Source organism: Montipora capricornis, chromosome 3, assembly GCF_036669925.1.
Source record: "Montipora capricornis isolate CH-2021 chromosome 3, ASM3666992v2, whole genome shotgun sequence".
Classification (NCBI taxonomy): domain Eukaryota; kingdom Metazoa; phylum Cnidaria; class Anthozoa; order Scleractinia; family Acroporidae; genus Montipora; species Montipora capricornis.
The window spans coordinates 56602752-56627751 of record NC_090885.1 but is presented as its reverse complement, the minus strand read 5'-3'; the positions used below and the strand labels follow the sequence as shown (position 1 = coordinate 56627751).

General features: G+C 40.4%; 2 protein-coding genes across 3 annotated transcripts in view; both read right to left on the bottom strand.

Annotated features, from left to right (window-relative positions):
- LOC138043454 (NLR family CARD domain-containing protein 3-like) overlaps nt 1-25000 on the bottom strand; it is a 283562-nt gene that overhangs the window by 24529 nt on the left and 234033 nt on the right. The window contains exons 1-3 of one of the 2 annotated variants that reach the window (XM_068889726.1): nt 12687-12984; nt 12499-12585; nt 6918-7568 (exon numbers count right to left, since the gene is read on the bottom strand). The exons of the other annotated variant lie outside the window; for it this stretch is intronic. Of the exons in view, the coding sequence (XP_068745827.1) occupies nt 6918-7560 (643 nt within the window). The 5' untranslated portion in view covers nt 7561-7568; nt 12499-12585; nt 12687-12984. Of the gene's footprint in view, nt 1-6917; nt 7569-12498; nt 12586-12686; nt 12985-25000 lie in introns of those variants that run through there. 2 annotated transcript variants of the gene reach the window in all.
- Nucleotides 23635-25000, bottom strand: part of LOC138043457 (NLR family CARD domain-containing protein 3-like) — a 4914-nt gene continuing 3548 nt past the window's right edge. The window contains exon 2 of the mRNA XM_068889731.1: nt 23635-25000. This exon is cut by the window's right edge and continues 1781 nt beyond it. Coding sequence (XP_068745832.1) covers nt 24608-25000 — 393 coding nt within the window. The 3' untranslated portion in view covers nt 23635-24607.

Sequence of the window (25000 nt, the reverse complement as noted above, 5' to 3'; positions counted from 1 at the left end):
ATACACAAATTTAATATAACAAGCTCTACCAGTACCATGTTTTCCCAGCAGCAACATAGTACCATTGTTTTAATGTTGCTTTAGACAGTTTTGTTCTGTTTATCATGCAAAGCTTTGTACAAACTTCAGAAATGGCCCAAAATAGGCCATACCCACCAATGACAAAACCTCATTATTTTATTCTAAGAACCTGAGTACAGTCTGTAGCCTAGCCTTAGCCTACAGACTGTAGCTTGGAAAAACTTGGTTCTTACACTGTATAATTTATTCAGGTTTTTACCGTACCATCAAGCAAATATTGTCACTGTAGTATTAAATATATGACTTACATGACTTGTTCACAAAGGAGGGAAAAAAATAATGATTAGTGTGGGGTTGCAACTGCTGTAATAGAAGGGCTGGAAGCAAAAACCTAGTAAGTGACAATGTTTGGCCAACTTTTAGTGCTCAAAAACTAGCCCAAATTTTGCAGGTTGACTGGAAATGAACTTAAGAACATTGCTCTGGTAATTTTTTTATGCAATTTGAGCTTTATTTTCAAGAAATAAGCTATGCAAAAATACCATTGGCTTCATGTTTGAAAACAATGGAATCAGAGAAGAAGCACTTACCTTTCATTGTTCCATTAAAATTTAATGGCATTTATAAACTAATATAACTGTGTGTCGATAGCTCAACTGAATGATATGCTCAGCAAAGTACACGACAGGTCGGTGGTTTGAGCCACTGATCAGAGTTATTTAAGAAAAATGAGAGAAACATCTCTGTGCAAACAAAAGAAAAATAATAAGTCTGATCGGTGGGTCAAACCACCAAGCTGCTACATGTACTTCGCTGTGCGCATCATTCGGATGAGCTACCGATGCATACAGTTGCATAAAGCTTGTGCTATTAAATTTTAATCAAACAATGAAAGGTAGGTGTTGCTTTGCTGATTCCGTTGCTTTCAAATGCGAAGCCAATAGTATTTTTGCATAGTTTATTTCTTGAAAAAAAGCTCAAATCGGATAAAAACAATACCAGGGCAATGTAAGTTCATTTCCAGTCAACTTGCAAAATAGACCGTTTTTGCTTGTACATTTTGTTTTCCCAATACAGATTATGTCATAATACTCAGGAGGTTAATTGGTCCTTTCTTTTTTCTTTTGTATCTAAATCCAGCCAGCCCCGTTTATGGGGATAAACCCCGATCAAAATTGGATTGATGATGAGGCAGACATATTCATGCTTGCATGCACTCTTTTTAATGAGCAAAACAAGGACTAATCCTCCTGAGTATTATCACATGATTTGTATTGGGAAAACAAAATGTACAAGAGAAAAAGGTCTATTTATGCTAGTTTTGTGCAAAACTAAAAATTGACCAAAAATTGTCACTTACTAGGTTTTTGTTTCCAGCCCTACATTATTGTATCCTTAATCTCCATTGTTTTTATGATTTTGACAATGATAAACACATCTATGCAAATAAAGAAAGTTTAAATGATGTTTGTGCCATATTGTTGTTGTTGTTGTTGTTGTTCACTTTAAATTAGCATGTTTCAGATTTTCCATATGACATCCTGGCACTTATCTTAACTGTGAGGTGAATCAAAGCCATAATTGGCAGTAATCTTGGTTCTTTAATGGAGCCACAAACATCCTTGAAGATCATTGGTAAGAATACTGAATATACCCAAAATAATCACAAAGATCTTGACAAGGATAGATTAGGATCTTTGAAGATCTTTGGTAAGATTATTGAAGATCCTTACAGATCTTTGGTAAGATTCATAAAGATCTACAAAGATCTTAACAAGATCCTCAAAGGATCTTTTAAAATAATAAAGATCCTTGAGGATTTTTTTAAATTCCTTGGTAACATTCAGGAAAGATCCACAAAGATCTTAACAAGATCCTCAAAAGATCTTTTAAAATCCTTGAAGATCCTTAAAGATCCTCAAGGATCTTTGGCAAGATTCTTGAGGATCCTCAAGGATCTTGGCAAGATCCTTGAGGATCTTTAAGGATCTTGGCCGAGATCCTTGAGGATCTTTGCAAGGAATTTTGAAGATCTTTTCTAAGATCTTTATTAGGATCCTTGAAGATCTTTATGACGATCTTTGAAGATCCTTAAAGATCCTTTGAAGATTTTCACCAGGGATAGCTCGCACAACTCGCTCAATACAAACGTCTGAAAGGAAGACGACTTCCCTTACCTTGTAAATTAATCGCACCGAGAACACAAGTCGAAATTCGCCAAATGACAACAGAACAGCCGAGAAGAGTAATCAGAGTAATGGCTGCCACACACGAGCACTCATTCTCATTCCCAGGGTCCTCTCTCTTCCTAACAGTGACCACGTGACAAACACTTGGCTCTTGTATACAAACAAAGCCAGCCACACTGCCAGTGCTGACAAAGTGTGGGAAAATCCCACACAAAAATGAAAACTCATTACTTTTACAGACAAACAGGCCAATATTACTGACTGTGTGTATGTTCATGATCTTATGCAATTAATAATTCTAAATTTGGCTTTACGTGAACCACATTACCAGTAATACTGGAAAAAAATTCAATAAAATATGGTAGTTACAACTAATTTTTGAAAATTCAAATACCAAAAGAGTAATGGAATAATAACAGAAAAAACTGAAAGCTGATAATATTACCAGTATGTTTCTTTGCGGATATTGACAACATTGGGATCAATAATTATTGTCCTGCCTTTTGAAATGAAAAAAGCTTCCTTGGGCTTAAATTGAATTGAGTTGGAAAAATATTTTTTCAATGCAAATAAATTGCCTATCTGATCCAATGTACATTGTTGTACACCGACAGTTTGTCCATAGTTGGTTGCACACTGTTTTCTCGCTGCTGGAAGTTGGCTTCACAGATTTTTCAAAATTTCCGTCTTGAACAAGAAATTGGAATGGGCAAGACCTACACATATCGTTTGCTGCAGTTTCTGCTGGCTTGCTTTTAGCACTTTTTTGGTGCAACTAGACACTCCAGAGCACGTTTGTTTACAACTGCAAGTGATTGACAGCTTTATTATGGTCTCTTAGTTTATTGATCCAAAAGACCATTATTGTGGCGTGACATGTAACCGGAAGCTCAACAGAAAGTGGGCAGCTACCGAGAAAAGACCAGTTTTCGGGCAGAGGGTGTATTCCCCACTCATCCCAGATCTTCCGCCTTTCCCTCGTCCAATATGGCGACCGAATACATAGTACCCCCTGCATGCAGGCTAGTGCGCATGCATAAGAACATATTTTGAAAGAAACTTTCCTAGAGTCTGAAATGGGAAAACAAACGTACCAGCTAAAACGGTCAATTCCCCTGCTTTAGTACATCTTTGCATAAAAATTTTAAACTCAGTCTTTTTTTGAAATTCTTTCTTCCTTTCTTCTGTAGGAGTATCCTGGATGCCAGAGGTTTTCTCTCTCTTAGAGCCACGGAAGAGCAGGTTGCGAAGCGGCGAGGAAAACCTCTTGTAAAGGCCGTTGAGAACCTCACTGCCATGCTCCATTTGTTTGACATGGAAAAAACTCAGTAAATTGATATGTGACATAACCTACCAATCAGCATCTTTAACTTGGTTCCCACGGTGCATTCATCTTACCTACTTTGATGTCAAATTAAACAAGACGCTCTATAAAAGCGTACACTGGGTTGCCTGTGGTACGTGCTACACAAAAACAGAAGGCACTCAATTGGGTGGTATTGAACTGCAGGGTTCCAGTTAATTTTTTTCAAGTGAGGGGTCATTAAGACCATTTGAGGGTCACCCACATGTCGTGCCAGCAGAGGCCCTTTGGCTCGTGAACACGTTCACACCTTTAATTATTTTATAATATACTGTCCCATTCTGAGGACTTTTAGTTTTTAAGATTTGGTAATAAATTCAGTTTAAAGATAACGAACACGTTCTTGAGTAAAGGTGCACGTGATCACCTTGTGTCAACTGAATGAACTACGGGAAAGAATGTTAATCGTTCGTCGTTTTCAGAGTAAAACAACATACTCTTTAATTTAGCCAAGAAACTGCCGTCTTTGGTTTATAATTTTGTTGTAATATTTAACTGAATATTTACATTTCATCTGTCAGGTCAGGAAGCCTTCTTTGTCGGGTTCCGGAGAAACATATCTACATGTATTGTGACTTCAGGATGAACTATTTACACAATCGCAAGGTTGAGCGGCCATGCAATTGAAAATCTGAACACCTATGAGATACAATGTACAAAAACAGCCTTGCAAATTATTGCACATCACAAAGCTGACAAGCACAAAAGGAGAAGAAATGGTTGATAAATATGAAGTTTGTTACTATCTGAATGTTTTTGTGTTAGAGTAAAGGGATATATTGCCACGCAAATGATGTAATTTCATGACACTCAAAATTCGCAAAAAGTGCGAGTTTCATGTAAACAATCTTTGCACTAGTAAGTCGTAGGAATAGACTGGATTAACCAGGAAGTTAAAGAAATATTGTTGCCTTCCCAAATAAACTTCATTTTACACTACAATGACAAAATCATTTGTCAGTGAAATAAAATTCCAGTCTCCTCGCGTATCACATTTCATCGGACGTATGCAAATTTGTTAACTCATTTTCACCACGTCCTGATTCCCGCGAAATCTTTTTTCTTTTAAATATCAACAAAAATATTATTTCTCATCAAGTGATCCATCTTTTATGTTCAAAAAACCGCTAAAAATAAAGATTTTTTAACAATCTATCTGTATTTCGTAGATATTTTTTTATAATTTAATATTCTCTGTCAAAATTTGCACAACAATCAAAACACAAAAGTACCAACACACGCAACAAATTTAGTCGCATTTGCCTCTTCGTTGAATTCTCACGCTTAACACAGGAATTTTTTAATTAGTTATTGTGAAAATCTTTCTCTATTATTTTGTTAGCAATCACCCTTCCAAATTTCAGAGAAATGGACCAGTTTGCGAATATTTTATGAGTTTTTTTTCAATGGGATGTCAAAAGGCCAAGTGGATGTTATGCATAATTGGGCAAGTTCGGGTGATCAAATTGTGAGTGTGACCCGTTATAAATATTCTTTCACAAAATGTTCCCCAATGGTCAAGTATCACCACAGAAGACAAGAACGTCATTCTAAAAGCTTATTCTACACAAAAAGTAGGTTCTGGAGGTAATTTTAAGAGTGGAAATCATTCAAGTTTACAGCAGACAAGGCATGGTACATTTAATTAAGTTAACACAACAGAATTGTGTGTGTGAGGCAGTGTGGCCCAGTGGTTAGGGCGCTTGCTTTGAGATCCGGAGATCCCGGGTTCAAGACCCGCTCTGACCACTCGCTGAATTTAATTTGTTCCTGGTAGTCCCTGGTTCAACTTCCCAGCTGCACTTGTAAATAGCCAACTGGTTTGCCTCCGGCCAGTTGGGATTTTTAACAGTTGTTGTTGTTGTGTTCTGTTGTTTCATTGATTGTTTCATTGGCCTTGAAAAGCCCCTATGGGGAGTGGTCAATTAAGTATGTATTGTATTATTGTAATTATGTTAACACAACACGAAAATGCTTTACCATAAAAACTATCCAGTTAAGCTCGCATATTACAAACAAATGTTTATTGAAACAAACATATTTGCTATTAGAGGCAATCTTTCAAAAAATTCTTGGCTGTCACATTTCCAATTATTTTTTTTTACCTGAAGACTGTGCAGAGAACAGAGATCACTGATCCACTTAAGGTGTTCAATTCCTTCTCTGTCTTTGTTGAACCCATAAATTAGCAGAGAATTTTCCATTTGGCTTCAGTGTTCTACATAACAGCACACTTAATAAAATATTAGAAATATAAGTCACTTTGATTTCGGCTCGACAGGCGATAGTTGTTGTCGAAGTCCATCACTCCTCACTTTTAAGATTCCAGACATTTATTTTTCACCGCCTGTCTTATTTAACCAATTGAAGGTGTACTTTGTTTAAAGATGTACTAGAACGCCATGCGTGTTACAATGACTTTCAACGCCATTGCAGGTTTAATAATGAAATGTTCTCCTGTGTGCACCAGGGAAATCTAAGCATTACCTCAGCCCCCTCAAACCTTAGAAAATACGCACAGAAGACTCTATGCACAAAGACACCACTTAGCAGGGGAGTGACAGGCAAGACTTTTACCGACATGGGAAAAAATAAAAAACCACGAAATGAAACCCAGATTCCGACCCAGTATAAAACTTCGATGTCGCATATGAAAATAAAAACTCAAATTTGAAATTTGGATGTCAAATTCCGAAGTTGAATTTTGGCTGACACATTATACAAAAAACAAAAAAATGTGGAACCCTTCAAAGCCTCGATTTCCAGAACTTTGCAGCGTTTCGATTATAGCCATATGGTCACAGTGGGCAACAGAAATCTGGTTGACAGCAAATGAAAACCTGTTTGAACTACTTTCTGTTGCTAACCCAATCAGAGAACTTGTTAGAATTGACAAGTTCATGGAACCAATCGAATTGGTAAGGTCAAATTCTGACTCTGACAGCATCCCATTGGACCGGCCTTCTCAAAGAACTCAAAGGCCTGTACCAGAGGTTTTTCTTCGCCTATTCCGTCGCTCCGAGAGAGAAAAACCTCTGGGCCATCCAGGGTACTGTAGGAGTTGATTTGAGCAAACTAACTTGACCCCTTTTACAGCTTTTAAGTGCAAGAAATGCAGTTCCATGTCTTGAAAAAAAGATTTGTTTTCCTACAGTTTTGGTTCAAGCAAAAATAATAATTATAATTATAGTAAGTCAACATTTTCTGTAGTTTTCCCTGTCTCTTTTTTTTTTGGCAGGCAGAATTCTCTGAAAGCTGAACCCTATGTATTGGCAAGATGCACAAAACAATTTAATTCACCAACTTCTAATGGCATTAAATAACTCCTTTGAGGTCAAGCATACCTTTCAGCTCATCAAGCTTCTCCTTGGTGTTATCATCATCCTTTTTCCACTGCTTTAGTAATTCTCGATAGTGCTCCTCAATATCAGGATCCATGCACTCAGTCTTCAGTCGGCTGATCGCACTGGCATAAGTTGTTCCAGATCCAAGGGCTAGCAGTGCATTACTTATATTCTGCCATAACATACTGAATGTTGCATCATCAACAGAAGCTTGGCTGGCATGAGCATAGACTTCATTTCTGTAATACTTGATTCGTGCTATGTTTGCCTCACAACTGTTATCACCAGGAAGAGGAAGCTCATCCCAGCTTCCAGTACTGGCAGGAGGACTGAAACCGCATATATTTCGCAGCAATACCACCAGAAGCGTAATGTCAAAGCTGCCTGATGACACAGATGAACAAACAGTTGGGTATAGCTCTCCCCACTGTGTGGGATTCAAAATTCTTCTCTTTCTCAGTGACTGCAACGTAGCGTAATGTGCTGAAGTACTTGACAAAATCCTGTTAAGAGTAGCTGGAGAATGTATTCTGTCGAAGGTATCGCGGAGGGCCTGAGATCCTACATCCACTAAAAGACGGCACAAACGGGCATAGTTTGTGTTCTCTCTTGTTGAGGGAAAGACTGCTGGACCAGATGCCATGTTCCAATCTGTTGACCACATAAATGTTAAAAATGACTGTGGTTCATCGCAATCAAATCATTCTATAACTGTACGTACATGTGAGCAATGCAACGGCATGCAATAGGTGTAGCAATTAAATAGTGGCGCGGTGGCCTCATGGCTAGAGTGCTCGACTTTGGATCGAGTGGTCGGGGTTCGGGTCCTGGCTGGGGACATTGTGTTGTGTTCTTGGGCAAGACACTTTACTGTCACGGTGCCTCTCTCCACCCAGGTGTATAAATGGATACCGGCGAAATACTGGGGGTAACCCTACGATGGACTAGCATCCCATCCAGGGGGGAGTAGAAATACTCCTAGTCGCTTCATGCTAAGGAAACCGGAGATAAACGCCGGCCTGACGGGCCTTCTGGCTCGTAAGCAGAGAGTGAAATTGGGAGGGCATAATTAACCATCCCGCACAAAAAGGATTTAGCAAAAGGGATGTGTGCCTGTTTAGGAAAAATCAACTGATGGTACAACGCACAGTATGCTTTGCTTAACCCAATGACCCCTGGGAGTGAGACTTCACATATTTTACTATGTGTAACGCCAGACAATTATTTTTTTACTTGTCAACGGGGGGACTGTCCAAGGTGCCAATATCATATGTCTGCTAGAAACCACAGAACTTCCCCCAAAAAAGTGCAAAATCATCAAAACAGAATAGAATACACCCTTCTTTTAAACTTCTCAAACAGTTACATTTATTTAGTGATCAACCTGTAACACAAAGACTAAACAAGATTAACTTGAGCGCTCTATTGGTTATTGCTATGGGCCGTAAAGTTGAAAAAAGGGTCAAATTAGTCTTGGGTTACCGTTAGTGCTACAAAACCGGTAAATTAACTTAAAACAGACGCCATTCAGAGAGTTGGCGTCCACATTTCTATCTTCATTTCTCGAGAGTTTCAACAGACAAAGCAAAATCAATATGACAGGCCGAGTGACCCGCACTACAATATTTTATCTTTTCTCCTGTCCTTACCATTCCGGAAACGAAAGGTACTACTTGTTTTTTAAAAAATAGTTGCTTGCAAGATTCAAATAGTTTCACAAGTTTATTTCACATAAACAACATTTAATACTTTGGTGCACCGTAAAACAATAGACACAACTTGGGTGTTATTGAGGGGCAGGGAATGTACTGGCAAGGCGCGGATAATACCCACTGCCCGTATGGACCACTGGATGAGGGGTCTCGGCACCTAGCCAAGGAGGTATGTCACACCTGTATTGCGAGGTGGGTATGGCATAATGTCCTGGCACCAAGTTTAGCCCAGTCCAGCCAAGTAACAATATGCCCCCTCCCTAACAGGGCTTCAGCACAAGGCTGAAGGGGTGGCGCAGACAGCAATTCCCTGCAAATATTTTATTTAAAAGAACTATTAAAGTAGGTTACAATAAAGGGAGAGAGGGATTAAACTGCTGAACAGAAAACAGAACAAGCTGAGCTTTGAAAATGTCAAACCGAGAAGGCTCACATGGTGGGATTGAATGAAAGAGCCAAATAAGGTAATCACGTGATGGGAAGCCACGCTCTCCTCCCAGGCTCTGCCCAGTATTTGTTTACTGGCATTAACTAACATCTATTTTCTTCTAAAATATCATTTAATGCTTTAGTGCGCAGCAAGGCAATAGACACAACTTGGGCATAAACAGGGGGCAGGGAATGTACTGGCAAGGTATGGATGTAGACTGCGAGCAGTCTCTTTCTTTTCCTAACTTCTGTAGCACGCGATTGATCGAGCGAACGAGGAAGCCGTCGGCGCTTTTGCTCGCGTGATCTGAGGAAAAAAGGATGACTGCGCGCAGTCTAGTATGGATGATACCAACCACCTGTATGAACCATCAGAGGAGGGGCCTACAATTGTAGGCACCTAGCTGAGGGGGTGCCTCATGCCTGTATTGCAAGATGGGCATACACTGTAGTTGCTGGCATAATGTCCTGGGGCCAAGGTAGCGCAGTCCAGCGAAGTAACAATATTCCCCCTCCCTAACTGGGCTTCAGCTCAGGGCTGAAGGGGTACTGCAGGCAGTAATTCCCCGCCCAAAACGCCAAGATGGATGAGTGCCTTGTGCAAAGCCCATTTAGCAGTTTTGCTCCCAACTTGACAGGGAGAAAGAACAACCCCATCTCCATGGGGTTGCAGTGGCAAAAAGCAAACATTGCCTGCCCCAAGGGTAAAAGAAGAGAACCGACGAGTGGAGATAGAGGTCAAAATCGTGACAAGAGAATAAAGAACCCAAACCAATGGGCATTTCATAGAGACTGGAGGGGATAAAGACCCTCGCACAAAACATTTCTGGTAAAATACTCACTTACAATAGTACAACATGAAGTTGAAAGCATAAAGCCCAAAGAAAGGGAATGTCACAAAAAGCCCTCCAGTGCCCCAAAGGGCCTTTTCTTTCTTGTTTTTTCTTTTTGTTGTTGCTGTTGTTGTTGTTTTGTTTTGTTTTTTATTATAAGGAAGAAGCATGGTGTGTTTTCACCCATGTGACTGCCGGCATGTGGCTAAAAGCAGAGGCAGATCTGGGATGAATGGTGACCAGTTTCCAACAAAATGAAAATGATTCTAGGGGGGTCCGGGGGCATGCTCCCCCAGTAAGGTAAAAAGGTAGTCACTGCTTACGAACCAGAAGGCCCATTAGGCCGGTGCTCATCTCCGGTTTCCTTAGCATGAAGCGATTAGGAGTATTTCTACTCCCCCCTGGATGGGATGCTAGTCCATCGCAGGGTTACCCCCAGCATTTCGCCGGTACCCATTTATACACCTGGGTGGAGAGAGGCACCGTTAGAGTGAAGTGTCTTGCCCAAGAACACAACACAACGTCCCCAGCCAGGACCCGAACCCAGAACACTCGATCCGGAGTCAAGCACTTTAACCATGAGGCCACCGAGCCTCCGACAGTAATTTTTGGATTTTAACTCTCGAAAGTCCCCTTTCCCGTGTTTCTGACCAATTTCCGTAAAACTCTGGAAACCGGTATCAGGGATGGCACCAGGATTTTTCAGTCTGGGTCCTGGGACCCGCATGTCCGGCTAAATTGGGGTCCCAAGCATTTTTTGGGGGTCCCAAAATCTTGCTGACTCTCTGCGAGAAAAAAAGTAGCTTATGAGAAAGAGAGAGTAACCAACTTTCTAGTCTTTTTCTTTGGACAGTACTGAGTACTGTAACTAGAGAGTTCTTTCTTCCAGCTTAAAAATCATAGATAACTTATTGCCCAAATTCCTTGTTTGCAACCATCCAAACTCTTTCAGCCAATTTTAGCCAAAAACTTTATGTAAAAATTACCATGTCTTCAACCTTTCTCAGTTCAAGAAGTGTGAGCACTTGTATTTCTCATTCGATCAAACGATCAATGAGCAAGCAAATGGTGGGAGCTCAAATAAGTTTATTATTATTTTTTTTTTACATCTGCCGAAGCAACAGAATATACTGACAAAGCAAAGCAAGTTGTGTGAGTTAATCAAGTCAGTGTCTTGCGTCTTGGGACGCATTAAAATTTTGATGATGCATTTTTTGGAATTTATTTGCGTAAAAATGCACGATTTCTGCGTTAACGCGATCCCTGGGTATGGCTCCACCCCTGAAAAGGATGGAAAAGTGATTTGTAAAACAGATAAAACTACAATTAAAGAACCCCCAAGAAATATAGGGGAGGGGGATAGCGCAAACAGATGCGGCCAAGCTTTATTTATTTATTACAATTTAATGGCAGAAATACGTATATACAGGTATAATAAAGAGAGATAAAAAATGCCATAAGGAGAGTGTGCAAAAGAGTCACAGACTCCATGTAAAAGCAGACCACCAAATACATATAATACAATTGAGATATGCATTTAACAATAATAATAAAAAAACTGATTCAGTAAAGTGAAATCATGTTTTGTCCATAAGAAATTTCTTCACTTTAAATTTAAAATTCCCAGTACAATATGCAGTACGAATGTCCACAGGCAAAATATTCCCAGAATCTATTGAAGAAGAATCTATTGAATGAATAAATTACGATGGAGTAGCTGTGTAGACGCGTTACCGGCTGCACTGTGTAGCTAGAGATGCCGGGTATTCTGCGATTGCTCCGAAGAATCTACTTTAAGGGCCCACAGATGGATTTTTCGCGCGTTGCTAAGGAAGTGAAATGTTACTTCCGGTAACTGACGTCATCATATCATGAGCTGACAAGAAAACCCACTCACAAGCAAAAGTCACCGCACAAACTGTTGTTTCCATCGAAGGTTTTTCCTCGCCCTTCCTTGCGCTCGTTCTCGGATCAAATGCGCATGCGTAAACAAACTGACTTCCGGTTTGAGAAAAAAGCTAAATTTTCGGCGGTTTTAAATTGAATTAAATATTTTTTTACATGGCACGTTTCACCCCCAAATACAGAATATAGCTAAGCATTGATTTTTTTAAATCATCTTTTTTGAAAAAGTTATGGGCATTTCAGTATCGTTTATGTCTTTAAAAAGAACATTTTTCAAAATAAAAAGAAAGCCATGCTTGGCTGGATACAAAAATGAATACAAATTATCAAACCATTGATTAAATACCCAAATTGCGTAGAACGGAGACAAATTTAGAGTTTTCTTTTATTGGTCACGTGACCATGGGCGTGGTATGATGACGTCATATTTAGGGTGATTGGCTTACAAAAGTTGGAAACTGACCAAAATAATGCAAATTCTCTCAAATAACTTAACCATTACATCCTTAGCAACGCACCCCAAAAAATACGTCAGTGGGCCCTTAACAATAAGAGGATGCCAAAATGACTGCTGTGGTTGTGATGAAAAATGGCTTATGTTGGGTAGCTTATAAAGTAAAACCTGTGTTTCTACGCATTAAAACGAAGTACAAGTTCTGTATACTTTGTTTCAAATTCCTAAATACAGAAGAAATTTCATACCTTCAACTCTACATTCAGTTCAGACAAAAGCTGGAGGAAACCAATGCTTTAATGAATGATAGAGTGGTGATCATATGTGTGGTGTTCCTAAACGAAACAAGGAAATCCACATGAAATTGTTACAGAAATCACTAATTTAACACACGGCCGTAGAGTTTGCGAAGGGTATTCAAAACTTACGTATATACCTCGATCTGTTCTTGACAGGATGGAACGATGCTCTCCGATCTATGACAACAACAAGATCGTACAATACATAGTTTCTACAACACTGTCTCAGAGACCGTTGCTATCACACCCTCGCCTCCTCAGTATAGAAGGCTTGGCGCTAGACGCGTTAGAAGAAAACTGTAACACCAAGTTGTAACTAGACTTGCCACAAGTCGACCTCACGAGAATCCCAGGATTTTGGGACACGAAGCGAATGAAGAGACCAAGGCTTTTTTCGAAAGGTTTTTTCCTCTTCCCATCTGTCCGTTCGCTCTCTTGTCCCAAGCGATTGAGAGCGACTGGGGACGAAGCAAGGTCACGCCCTTAGGATTCGTTCGACTGAATAAGAATAAGAATACATGGAATAGAAGTTAGAAATCCTTCGTTTTTACGGAGTTTCACATTAAAACTGTGAAGCACCTGCTAAAACACTATTTTAACCATATCTTTATTATCCTTGTTGCTTCAAAACGCTAAACATAAAGTTATAAATCATCACTCCAAGTATTCTTATTCCAGAATAGGGTCAATCCAACGCACTCTTCAATTTATACCTTCAGTTTCCCTTTGATGAGAATTTAACTCAGCGATTTTCAATGCCCAACACACGAAGCTCATCCTCTTGCAGTTTTCTCAGGGTCTAAACTACACTTCCAGAATCTGGAAGTCCGGTTTGATTGGTCTACGTAAATTCGGGCTCGTTTCAGCCGACGCTCTTTTCATGATACGATATTACGAAAATATGCAAATAAGTTACCTACGTTATTCTTTAATATTCATGTATGCCCATATATACTATCCACCCTAGGCGCACTGTCTACACTAGGAACAGCTATCTACACAGTCTACAATGGGAACAGTTATCTACACTGTCCACAGTACCTACAGGGAGGAACGCGTGACGAATCTCTGAGAGCGTCTGCGTGGGAGGCTATGCGTCATCCTGTCTCACGTGCTCTGCCTCTGGCGCCAAAGATGGCCGGGCGGCTCTGGGAAAGAGAGTGGCCCAGGATTGTAATTGGAATGTTCTTTGATCTGCCCTAATAGTTGTGTGTTTATGTTTATCACTGTTTACGGTTGATCCAACGTAATGCATAGATAGTTACACGGCCTTTGCAGTTTTTAGTGTACAGTTTTTAAGCATATATATATATATATATATATATATATATTTCCATTTCTGCCATTGCCTAGAAGCTCAAACTTGCTCACTGATAAGTGCTGCCACTATTGATTTGTAGTCGAAACTATCTTTATTTCAAATTTCTGCAAAATCTAATGTCGGGTTTGCGAGATATTTGGTAAAACAGCCAACAGCTGTTGGTCACACATTTTTGAGCTATTGCGCATGCGCAGAATTTTGGTGGGTTCCTCAGTCCTCTTTTCTTTTGGTCAGCACCAAGAACACGGACTCTGGCCATTTACAATTTATGCACAATCGTAGTGAAGGTCCATTTTTGTAACCTTTGACAACCACTGTTGTTTCAAATTTCTGAGCCTACGTAGACAAGCCGGAAGTCGGTGATGTGTTCCTTGGAAATGAGCAGAGTCCGTGTTCTTGGTGCTGACCAAAAGAAAAACGGGCTCTGAGGACGAGATGTGGGTTCCTCTGAAGGATTCAACATGACGTTCGCGTAACGGAAGCGACTTGTTTTTCAAAATCAGTGCTGACCTTTAATAAATACCACTTACCACGGAAAACCTGTGTTCAGCCACCTTAACGAAGAAGAACAAATCAAGATGTAATTATCTCCCAAATTTATATCTAGTGTTACGCATGCTTAATTAATTGCCATATCTCATGAACCGAGCAGAAAGGAAGCTATTGTAGCCTTCAAACGATGCAATGCTGTGTTTTTAGGAGAAAGTCAGTTGCAATTTTAAATTGAGAAGGATTCTTCAATGTATATTTTCGTGTCTATCCCGACATACGTATGTTTCGTCCCTGCCAAGAGACTCATCAGAGACCTTTTGGTACAGCCAACTCGTCAAACATCTCGTTTGAAGTCCTGCTAGCATTAATATTTAAATGATGGTGGCGATCTGGCCTTATATCTTATAAGGGTTCCCAATTGCATAACATGGAATTTAGTTGCAATCTGTCGCAATGTATTTTTTGTATTAGGTGCACGTTGCAAGATGTGCTTAGCAGGAGTTTTAAATTAATAGGAAACGTTTCTTGCAATACATCACGCGTTTGACGATGGTAATACAAGGAACCGGCTGAGATTATCATCAATTGCTGATCCCACGAAAGTTAACCATCCCTGCAACGCAAGTTGTAGGAAAGACGTTAAATTAAAATTACTGTTATTACAGGGGGGCCTGACTTTCATTTTATGTCATGTGACTTTGTAAAAACAATTCCACATGCATTGTAAAGCAGATAATGAACTCTCAATGCTCAATGTTGTTAGAAAATGTGAATTTTTTATAAGAAATGTCATCACATTTTAGACATGTTACCACATCCTTTAGTCCTTGGAAAATAATTGATTTGTGTCATAAAATTTCAACAATCCAGCCTGTATCAATTATAAGGCCAAATTCAACTTAAAACATAACTTGCAGCAACATATATGACTGTCTCGAACAAACCATTTGTACTTAGATACTGTCCTTTACAGTCGTAAGTTCAGTCACCCTAAGATGCAGAAGTTCCAGACAATCTCCTGGGCTTACCTGGCGTACAGGAAGGATGGTCAGCAAGAGTTCCTGAAAATTGGTTCCCTTTTCCTGGTATCAGCAACGCCACACCTCGAGATTACATTCTTTCCCCTGTTCACACCATTGGTAACCAAATTGATCGCCGTCTCCGCAGCCTACAATTAAAACAATTATTTGCTTTCGGGAAGCTCGCTTCTTCAGACAGTAACGAAATAAAGAAAGTCTGCGATAAGTTTTTGATTGACAACGGTGCGTGCAAGAACGCAAGAGTTTCTTTCTTTGAAGGCAAAGAAAAGGGCCAAAGAACGAAATACATTGCCGACAATTGACTGGAATGATGAGTAGTAAGTCCGTCTTCTGACGGCAAAACAGTTAAAACCGTTCCTGAAACAACAATAAACGACAATCTTTTGGGGAAGTTATTAGAATGTCCTTTCAGCGCCTTGACAAATGCTGGTCCAGCGCATCTTCTGACCGATCAATGCGAAGACCAAGTGGAACTTCCCAATGGATTGCAGCCGCTAAAGAGATTTCCGTGAGCCTCTTTGGTCACCCATGATACTTCTCAAAGGTGTGATTGCTAATGCAGAACACATTTCGCCCGTCATCTTCTTTACTTTGTACAGAAAGCTGAAATATGAAGCTTTTTCCAAATCCTGTGGGATTTCGACAGCCAAAATACCACCTCCATTTAATTAGGTGCGGTTAAACGGGGCACTTTTACCGCGGTAAATGACCCTTTTACCACGGGAAACCGACGTTTCCCAAGGTAAATTTCCCGTGGTAATAAAATAAATTTCCATGGATACGTCAAAAAGATCAGACGAAGCGCGCATGACATTTAACGTGGTAAGTTGGAAGGGCGTTTTGATGCCCGGGTTACAAGAGCCAATCACGATGCTGATGAAGTTGTGATTAAATTTTTCCGCCAATGAATTGCGAGAGATTTCTTTTTACCTGGGTAATCTTCGTAACGTGTGACCACTGGATAACACGTTATACTGACACCCAAGTGTGAGGCACCGCGGGATGCTTTACCATGGGAAATAACATTTACCATGGTGTGTGCAACCGCACCAATAAGCTGCCTTAAAACGCATTGGAAAATCCCGGCCAAGCTCCCACAAGGAATCTGTACACTTTTACAAAAAGGAGCTGTAAATGTTGACTGTCGGGCGGATTTTTTTGACACTTAATCAGCCAATCAGGAACAATATAACGGGAGTATCGAAAATCTTGTGGGGTTGATTGCAGGCGGTTTCTCGCTCCTTCTCCTCGCCTCCTCTCCCTTTCGCTTTGCTTTTTTGACTTCAGTTCAGGTTTTCGCGTGGCCGTTACACTCAAACGTCAACTAAAATTCACCAAACCGCCTGCTACGCGGGCTATCACAGTATATCTTTAAAATGTGCCGCAATCGCGAAAAATAAAATACATTAAAGTCAGACTTGAAGAGAGAGGTGTCTTGTGTTACTTAAACGGTTTCGTACGTGGTCGTTGAGTGAGGCTAAAAGCCTGGGAGTGGGGTTGAATGCGGTTTGAAGGGCTGGTCGAAGACTGGGCAAATGTGTGGGAATAGAAGGACTGACGGACTACGGACTTTTTATTTTTATTCCAACCAACCGACACAAAAGTGGTCAAAAGTAGGAAAGTCATTCGACGGTAAACGGAGAAAAGAAAGAGACAGCCTAACCGTGAGCTTCGCATTTCTTCATGTGTATCATTTACCGGCACCATAAGCAGATGCGAGTAGTGACAGGAAGGCAAGGATCTTATGGATATACACACCAACCATAACTCTAGAAAAATAACCATTCAAAGTCAGTTTCTAGACCTAAATATTGCTATAGCAATAACATAAACGAAAGTTTAGACCTAATCACTGAAATGGGCACTTAGACTTGATCTGCAAAATGAGAGTTTAACCTACGGGACTCATGGTGGGTATATCCATGAGATCTTTCCCGACAGGAACGTCAGGTTACTGGCTGAACGCAGGGGCAGGGGGAGGCTGGGGCTTGGTATATGTACGAGTAGTACAGCTGAAAACAACACCCGCGGCGGCCGCTGGAACGAAGAGGTTAGTTTCTGAGGGAACTGCGATGCTGGGTCGGTGCCGGGAGTGAAACACAAAAATTTGGTTTTATCTGCCAAAGGCGTTGATAAAGGTAACTGAATTAACAACCGTGAAAAAGATATGTATTTGTGAGCTAACGTTTCGAGAGTCAGCCCCTTGTCAGAGTGAATTATAACGAAAGGACGCTCTAAACTTCAGCTCGCAAATCGATCCGGTTTAAGATGGTTAATGTGCCGTTATCACCTCGTTTTGCATTGTAGTAGTGGAACGACCTATTGCCAATCACGAGAGCATTGAGTGATGTCGTCCGCATGAAAGTGAGGTTCTCCATTACTTAGTTGGAAAAAGACGCAGCCTATAACATGTGAAACGTATCGAAGTGGAGTGTCCATTTTTACCCGGTTTATTTTGACTAATTGTTGACGGTTCTAAACAAGCAGTCAGCCACTGCACAAGATCTCCTTAAAAATCTTAATGCTCGCTGAATCAAACACTTTACGGAAGTCGATAAAGATGTCCCCCATGACATTCCTATCATCAATTTTTAAGTTCTAAATTTGACTCAGATGAAAGAGAACATCTAAAGATTCAGAAGACAATTGTTTGTTATGTGTCCACTGACACTTACTAAGTATGTTACTATCATATGCATCAATTTTTAAGTTCCAAATTTGACTCTGAAAAAGTTTTTCTTCCAATGAAAATGTCATTCAAAGGGTTGTCCGTCCTTGGTCACTTCTAAACTCTCTATAATTGATTACATTTCGCCGAGGCTTGGACTGTGAATCTATTAGTGATCCTCTCTGGGGGCAAAGATGCGCTGTTGGCTCGAGAGACCTTTGTAACTGATCTATAAATTGTCTTCTCCTCTCTCGTCCGCCTGTGAATCGTCATTCCTGTCGATCCAGTGTCATCTAGTTGGAGAAAAACACTAGCCCGGGAGAACCACGTAGAAAATTCCCACTGACTTTCCAGATCGGCCATGTAGCCAGCATGGTTGCTCTGATAGTATAGTGGTGATCACACCCAACCGGTAATCAGGGGGACGTGGGTTCAAATCCCGCTCAGGGCTCTCTCTCTATATATATATATAGGTACAAACCTCAAAACAGATACGAACATGCTTTCTCCGCGCGAAAGGAATGCTTGTTTCGCAAGGCCAAATGCGTACGAAACTTTCATATTGAACAAGCCTGTAAATGTACTGCGAAAATGAGTCTTTTTCAGTTCAGTTGTTTATTTGTTTCTTCATTGATTGTTCAGCCACTTCATCATATTCAGTGAACAGTATTCCTGATGATCACTCAGTTAAAATTAGATTTCACTGATAGTTACTTAATTGTTCATTTATTTCATGAAAGAGTAAACACCAAATAATGAGATAACAGTTTGTTATAACTTTTATTCCCCTTTGTGGACAAATTTGACATTTTTACAAGCCTCCTTTGAGTTTTAATGGGCAACAGGTCTTTAAAAGCCGGGCGACCAAAAAAAACCATAGGCAACTAAAAAAACAAAAAAAGATTGCCCAAAGGGCAAAGTAGTAAAGAAAGTTAGTGTCGAACACTGACTGTTGTACTGCTAAGACTTTAAATTTGTCCAAATGATGAAGATTTTTAGCATCACGTTTAAGTGAAACGCGAACGGCAAAAGTGACCACGTGTACCATGATGCCCCGCCATTTTTTGCGTTACCTGGTTGCCTCTTGCCGTTTCTACAATGAAAAAGTGGGATTTTCGCGTTTCCTGTATACGTGGGATTCCGAGTTGCCGTGGGTCACGCAAAACCGTTTCCCGTTCACTCCATTTTCGTGAAACGGCAAGCCCACGTTGCCTAAACGTTGATGCTAAACGTGAGGCTCAGGCAGCGTTTACATGAACACGGTTTTCATTTGTAACCGCATTAATTTCGATACGGTTACACTCTTCTGTTTACACGACACCGATCGAAACTTAATAAGTAGTTCCTTAGAAATCGACTTTGAAATAAAAACTAGCGCTAAGAAGTCACGACGTTTCGACCTCCGAGGTCATTTTCAAGTGAGTAAGTTTTCTAAATTTTCCCAATTAGCGTAAATATTTTGAAACAAGTTAAAAAACGATAAAAATGTGGCGAACGCTAAAATGTGATACAATATGTAAAAAAAGTGTTAAAAATATATACAATGGAAAAGAATAAAAGAAAAAAAAAATCGTAGCAAGAATTGTTCTAAACAAATAGTTTGGCGCGAACTGAATCGCACTGTTTGTTTAGCGTTGGTTTCAGTTCTTTGATAAAAAACATTTCAAAAATAAGGCAGTCAAACTTGTTCTGACACTTTCTTAAGATTCGAAAACTCTGTGTGATGTCTTCTGGCTCCATGTCGTGCTGCTCTCTGAGGTGGTTTTCGATTGCCGATCCTTTATGTTCTTCAATTCGTTGAGTAGTAATTCGAAATGTGACAAATAGAGTCACAGGTCTCCCAAGGTCTGTGTTGTGTTCTGAATTTAGAGAGCCTGTATGGCGAGGTTTAGTACAAATCAGAAGGCTTCATAAAAGAAGTAAGCACTAATGTTGCACTTACTTGTCTGTTGTCTATTTGTGATCGTTCTTTGGTAATTTGGTGCCATTCTGTCCACTATTTCGCGAGATTTCCTCAACCGAAAAGCTACCTCTAAATATAAAAGAGAGAGAAGGTAGAAAACGCTCACCAGCCGATCGGCCAAGCGAACCGAGAAATCGAGCCAAAAAATGAAGCCAAAATCCTATTACTCGTTGTTAGCTGAGCAGTTTAGGAATTTATTTCAGTATATTGTTATTTGTATAGCTAATCACATGATTTCGAGTGTAATTTGGAATAAATAAGCACGAGTAAATTTTTTCAAAGAGGATCAAAATTGCACGAGCCCGTAGAGTAAAATTGCGCCATTCAGGGCGCGCGCTTGATTTGAAAACAAAAGATTTGATTGGTTCTGACCAAACCTTATTGTTTATTAGCCAATCATAATCATGAATTTAGATGCGTAATTTGGAGTGTTACACTTTTACTGCACTGCTGTCAGCCAATCAGAATCGAATAATTTTTTCTCATGTATATTATTACTGCTTTAATGCAGTGTAATAAACAGTAAAATAATGTAGGCGAATGTACGTGAAGTAGTGAAATGTAATATAAGGTAGTAGGGTAGTAGTGTCTGTCATGTAGTTTTATTAAAAAATAAAAATAATAAATGGCTGGCATCATAGCTTTGGTTTGCCAGTTTCAGCACTTGGGACTCCTTCAATCAGACTAGTCTGCTTTGCTGTAACACAGTTATGTGCATGGTCTCATCGTTCAGTTGTCCGTTCGGAAGATTACGCCAAGCCAACCACATTGCTGAATGAAAGCCCAGACCACAACACCAGGAACTCCATGCCCTACTCTTTTTGACTAATGTGTGGGATCTTTAACGTCCCACAAAGTTTATGAACATTGAAGAGCTGTGAGACGGGGCCTACGGTCTATCGTCCTTATCCAAAACGAATAGAGAGTCTAACCATTAGCGGATTTCATTACAAAGGCAGCACTTTCTCCTCAGTTATTTTAAGACCCAGAGTGTTGGTCCGGCCGAAGTGGAACTCACGACCTCCCCCATCGCAGCCCGATGCTCAACTAACTGAGCCACCGTTGTGCTTTGACTTGTTTTTTTTCCCACAATTCTAAAAAGGGGACTCTAATAATTGTAAAAAAAAAATGACGAGTCCTCAGACTAAGAAAATGAAATTACCTAACAAGGTTTCCTCGTTCGGGTCGGTGCAGACCTCAGAAGGCTGAGGCAGCGTTTACACAAAAGCGGTTTCACATCGACAGCATAGTTTCATGATTTCGAAACCACGTGTAAACGCTGCCTGAATGTTGTCGGAGACAGAACAATAGGCTAAATGGCCGGAAGAGATTTTCAGAGATAAGTGGCTTCTGTCGTCAATGAAAGTAAGGAAAATCACGCACGTGCGTGGGAAAATCGTGAGCAAATTAAAGGCTGGTTTTCACAAGCGACGGAGTCTTATGAGCGCTTATCAAAGATCGCACTCGTAAGCGGAGTCCTAAGCCCGACGGAATCGGAGTCGGAAGAACCAGAACGTTCCCATTTTCTTCTGACTCCGTCGCTTTTGATCCAGTGAAAACTAGATTGTCGGAGTCGGAAGTAGAAGCGCAAGAACCAACCAATCGCAATGCTTGGAATCGAACATTATGATTGGTTTATTCTTCCGCTTCCGACTCAGTTTTCAGTTTTCAATGGATCGTAAGCGACGGAGTCATAAGCGGAATCGGTATTCTCAGCTTCCAACTCCGACAGTTTGATTTTCACCAGATCGTATCGCTCTGCGCTTCTGATTACGACTCCGACTCCCACGCTAGTGAAAACCAGACTTAAAGAAACCTAGTCGCCCACTTTACATTGCGGGCCCACAACTCTTCAGTCGTCATTTTCGGTGCAACCGAAAACTGGGAGATTCTGTAACTGTTAAAGTAATGTTTCCATCGGACATCAAATGGGCCATATAATTCTGTTTTCCATGGAAAACTAAGCTATGTTTATTAGAATTTCATTTTCAATGATTACTTATGTATGACTTGCTCTTTGCAACATGTTACCGAATGGAAATGGAAATCTTTGTTGAACCATCTTCTCTTGGAGTGGCAGCGAGGAGTACAGTAAACACCCGCATATAAGAACACTAATTTCAGGTTTGAGGCTGATCGTGTTTTTATTTAAGGGGTGCTTAGTAAGAAACGAGCCTGAAAGTGTTCGTTAAATGTTCTTACAATTGGTTTCACAAATACTTCAAATTGTCCATTACTAGAGGTTTAATTAACATACAAGCCTTTATGTGGTGCTTTATTGGCCAAATTTCAGCCAGATGTTCTTAATTCACTTGTTCTTATACGCGGGTGCTTTACTGTACCGCAATTATTGAATTGTGATTCCTCGAAGACCAGAGGGCGATTAACGGCTACAATGATCGATCAGAATAAATGTATTATCGTTTCTGGAAAGTGGAGAAGTATTATCTTGACTACATTGCAAGGAAGCACCAACAGCGAATTCACCGTCGGATGGATGATTCTGGTTTAAATAATGTTTTACGTGTCTTTAACTTAAGCTGACAGCACTAAACAGAACGGCGAACATTTGAATACTGATCATTTCATTTTCTCACCGATAATAAAACTGCGTATTGCAGAAGTGAGCAAGCTTGTTTGTTTGAGCAGGTTGAAGTTTTGGCAGCTATTCAGCTAATGTGGACCTGCTATACCCACCCACCCTACACTCACAGAGGACAGCCACAACACCGGGAACTTCATCCCCAACTCTTCTCGAATAGTGTGGGTTCTTTAACGTCGCACAGGGAACTAATGAACTTGGAAGATATTTATGAGACGGGGCCTACGCTTTATAGTCCTTATCCGAGAAGAATTGAAAGTCTAACCATACGCAGGGGTAATAACAAAGGCAGCACTTTCTCCTCAGTTATTTAAAGACCCTGAGTGTTGGTACGGCCGGAGTCGAAATCACGACCTTCCGCATGGCAGCCCGGTGCTCAACCAACTGAGCCACTGGTGCGCGGATTCAACACCGTTTTAAGATTTGGTAAACTTGAAAACGAAAAAAATTCTAGGAAAGTAGAAATATAGCATTTCATCTTGTGCTACACGTGTGTATTGCTACACTACTCTCACGGTGCGCCTCTCTCCACCCAGTTGTACAAATGGGTGCCAGCGAATTCAATGCTAGGGGTAGCCCTGTGTTGGAGTACTATCCCATCCAGGGGAGAGTAGAAATACTCCTAGCCGCTTCATGCTACAGAAACCGGGATAAGCTCCGGCCTAACGGGCCACTTGACTGGTAAGCAGACTTTACCTTTTTTTTTTACCTTCTTTTCATTGCCAACTTCTTGGGTATCAAAGAAATATAGGTGAGCCGATAAAAATATCTCGCATTTTCTCAGGATTATTTTTGGTTTGATCAAGTCCCAAGAGTAATACTTCAACAAAACTCCCGTATGTCAACAAAAACATGGGCGAAGCTGACTAGGGTCCTTAAAGGGAGAACTGAGTAAGACTCGTAAGCAATCCCATAACTACAAGAAACTACCAAGAAATCAAAGGAAGCCCAAAACTGTACTGTGGCCCGATGTCGGAACAAAAGGTTGTCCAGTCTGAGTTTTTCATTCACTTGACATTTACTCTAAAAATAAGAAAGCACGAAGTGTATTCTTTTCTTACAACTTTAAATATATTGTAAAAGCCAACAAAATTAAATGTTCCAAAGTACATTCCATGTGCAATGACGCAACTTTCACTTCAATCGAAACTACGATCGCCATTGGCAATATTTACTGACGTTTACTGCGATTTTCATAATTCTGCGGAATTTCACCTTCACGAGCTACGCGCCGAACTGCGTTTTGTATTCTCACAATCAAATGTCCGAAGATAGTCGGGAAGATCGACTCTGCCTCCGGAAAGTGAATTGGAGTTCGAGTTTTTGTTTAGTTCACAGCACGAATACCATTGTGATATCTTTTAAGAGTTTCTTCAAAAGACCCATAATCATTTCAGTAATTAAAATTTCGCTCCGACGAAAGGCTAACGCTCGAAACGTCAGCTTTCCAAGGCTTTTTCATTTCAGTAATTCCCAATGTGGAGGACAAAACAATGGTTGTTCTGTCCCCGAGAGAAACAAACCTTTCAAATGCAACACAATCTTATTGTTTTGTCTTCCAGATTGGGAATTAACTGAAAGAGGTATACAAAAAGATTAGTATAAAGCTTTGGTTATGGGAAAAACATTGTTTTTTCGTTTTTTGGATTTCCTAAGAATTCTTAGCCTGCCACTCAAACATTCTTGGGGCTTCGTCACGCGTTCCTCCTCCACATACGTTCGTGGAAAGAAACGCGTGACGAAGCCCTGAGAATGTCTGCGTGACAGGCTACGGAATTGTAATACACTGAAACAAAACGCCTGATGGGCTCTCTTCCAGCTTTGTCTTAAGGGCTCTGCCCTTCTCCTCAAGAACTGATTCCGATTTCTTATCCTTTCTTCTTACCAAATAAGTTTTTAAACGTTTTGAAAATGGCTTAAAGGTATGCAATGCATACAATTTCACGATCGCAGGGTGTCAGTTCTCTTTCAGTCAGTCCCACAGCAAACTAGTAATTTTATAGTGAATCAACGGCCACGTAGTCAGCGTTGACTTTAATTCCATTGCTTCAGCCAGTGCAAGAGCACCCGATTTACCGATTTTACGGCAGCACAATTCCAAGGATGTCAGCGTTGAATTTCTTTCCATTGCTTTAGCCAGTGCAGCAGCACCCGAGTCACCGATTTCATTGCGAGACAAATGTAACTCTGTCAGCGTTGAATTTCTTTCCACTGCTTTAGCCAGTGCAGCAGCACCCGAGTCACCGATTTCATTGCAAGACAAATGTAACTCTGTCAGCGTTGAATTTCTTTCCACTACTTTAGCCAGTGCAGCAGCACCCGAGTCAGCGATTTCATTGCCAGACAAATGTAACTGTGTCAGCGT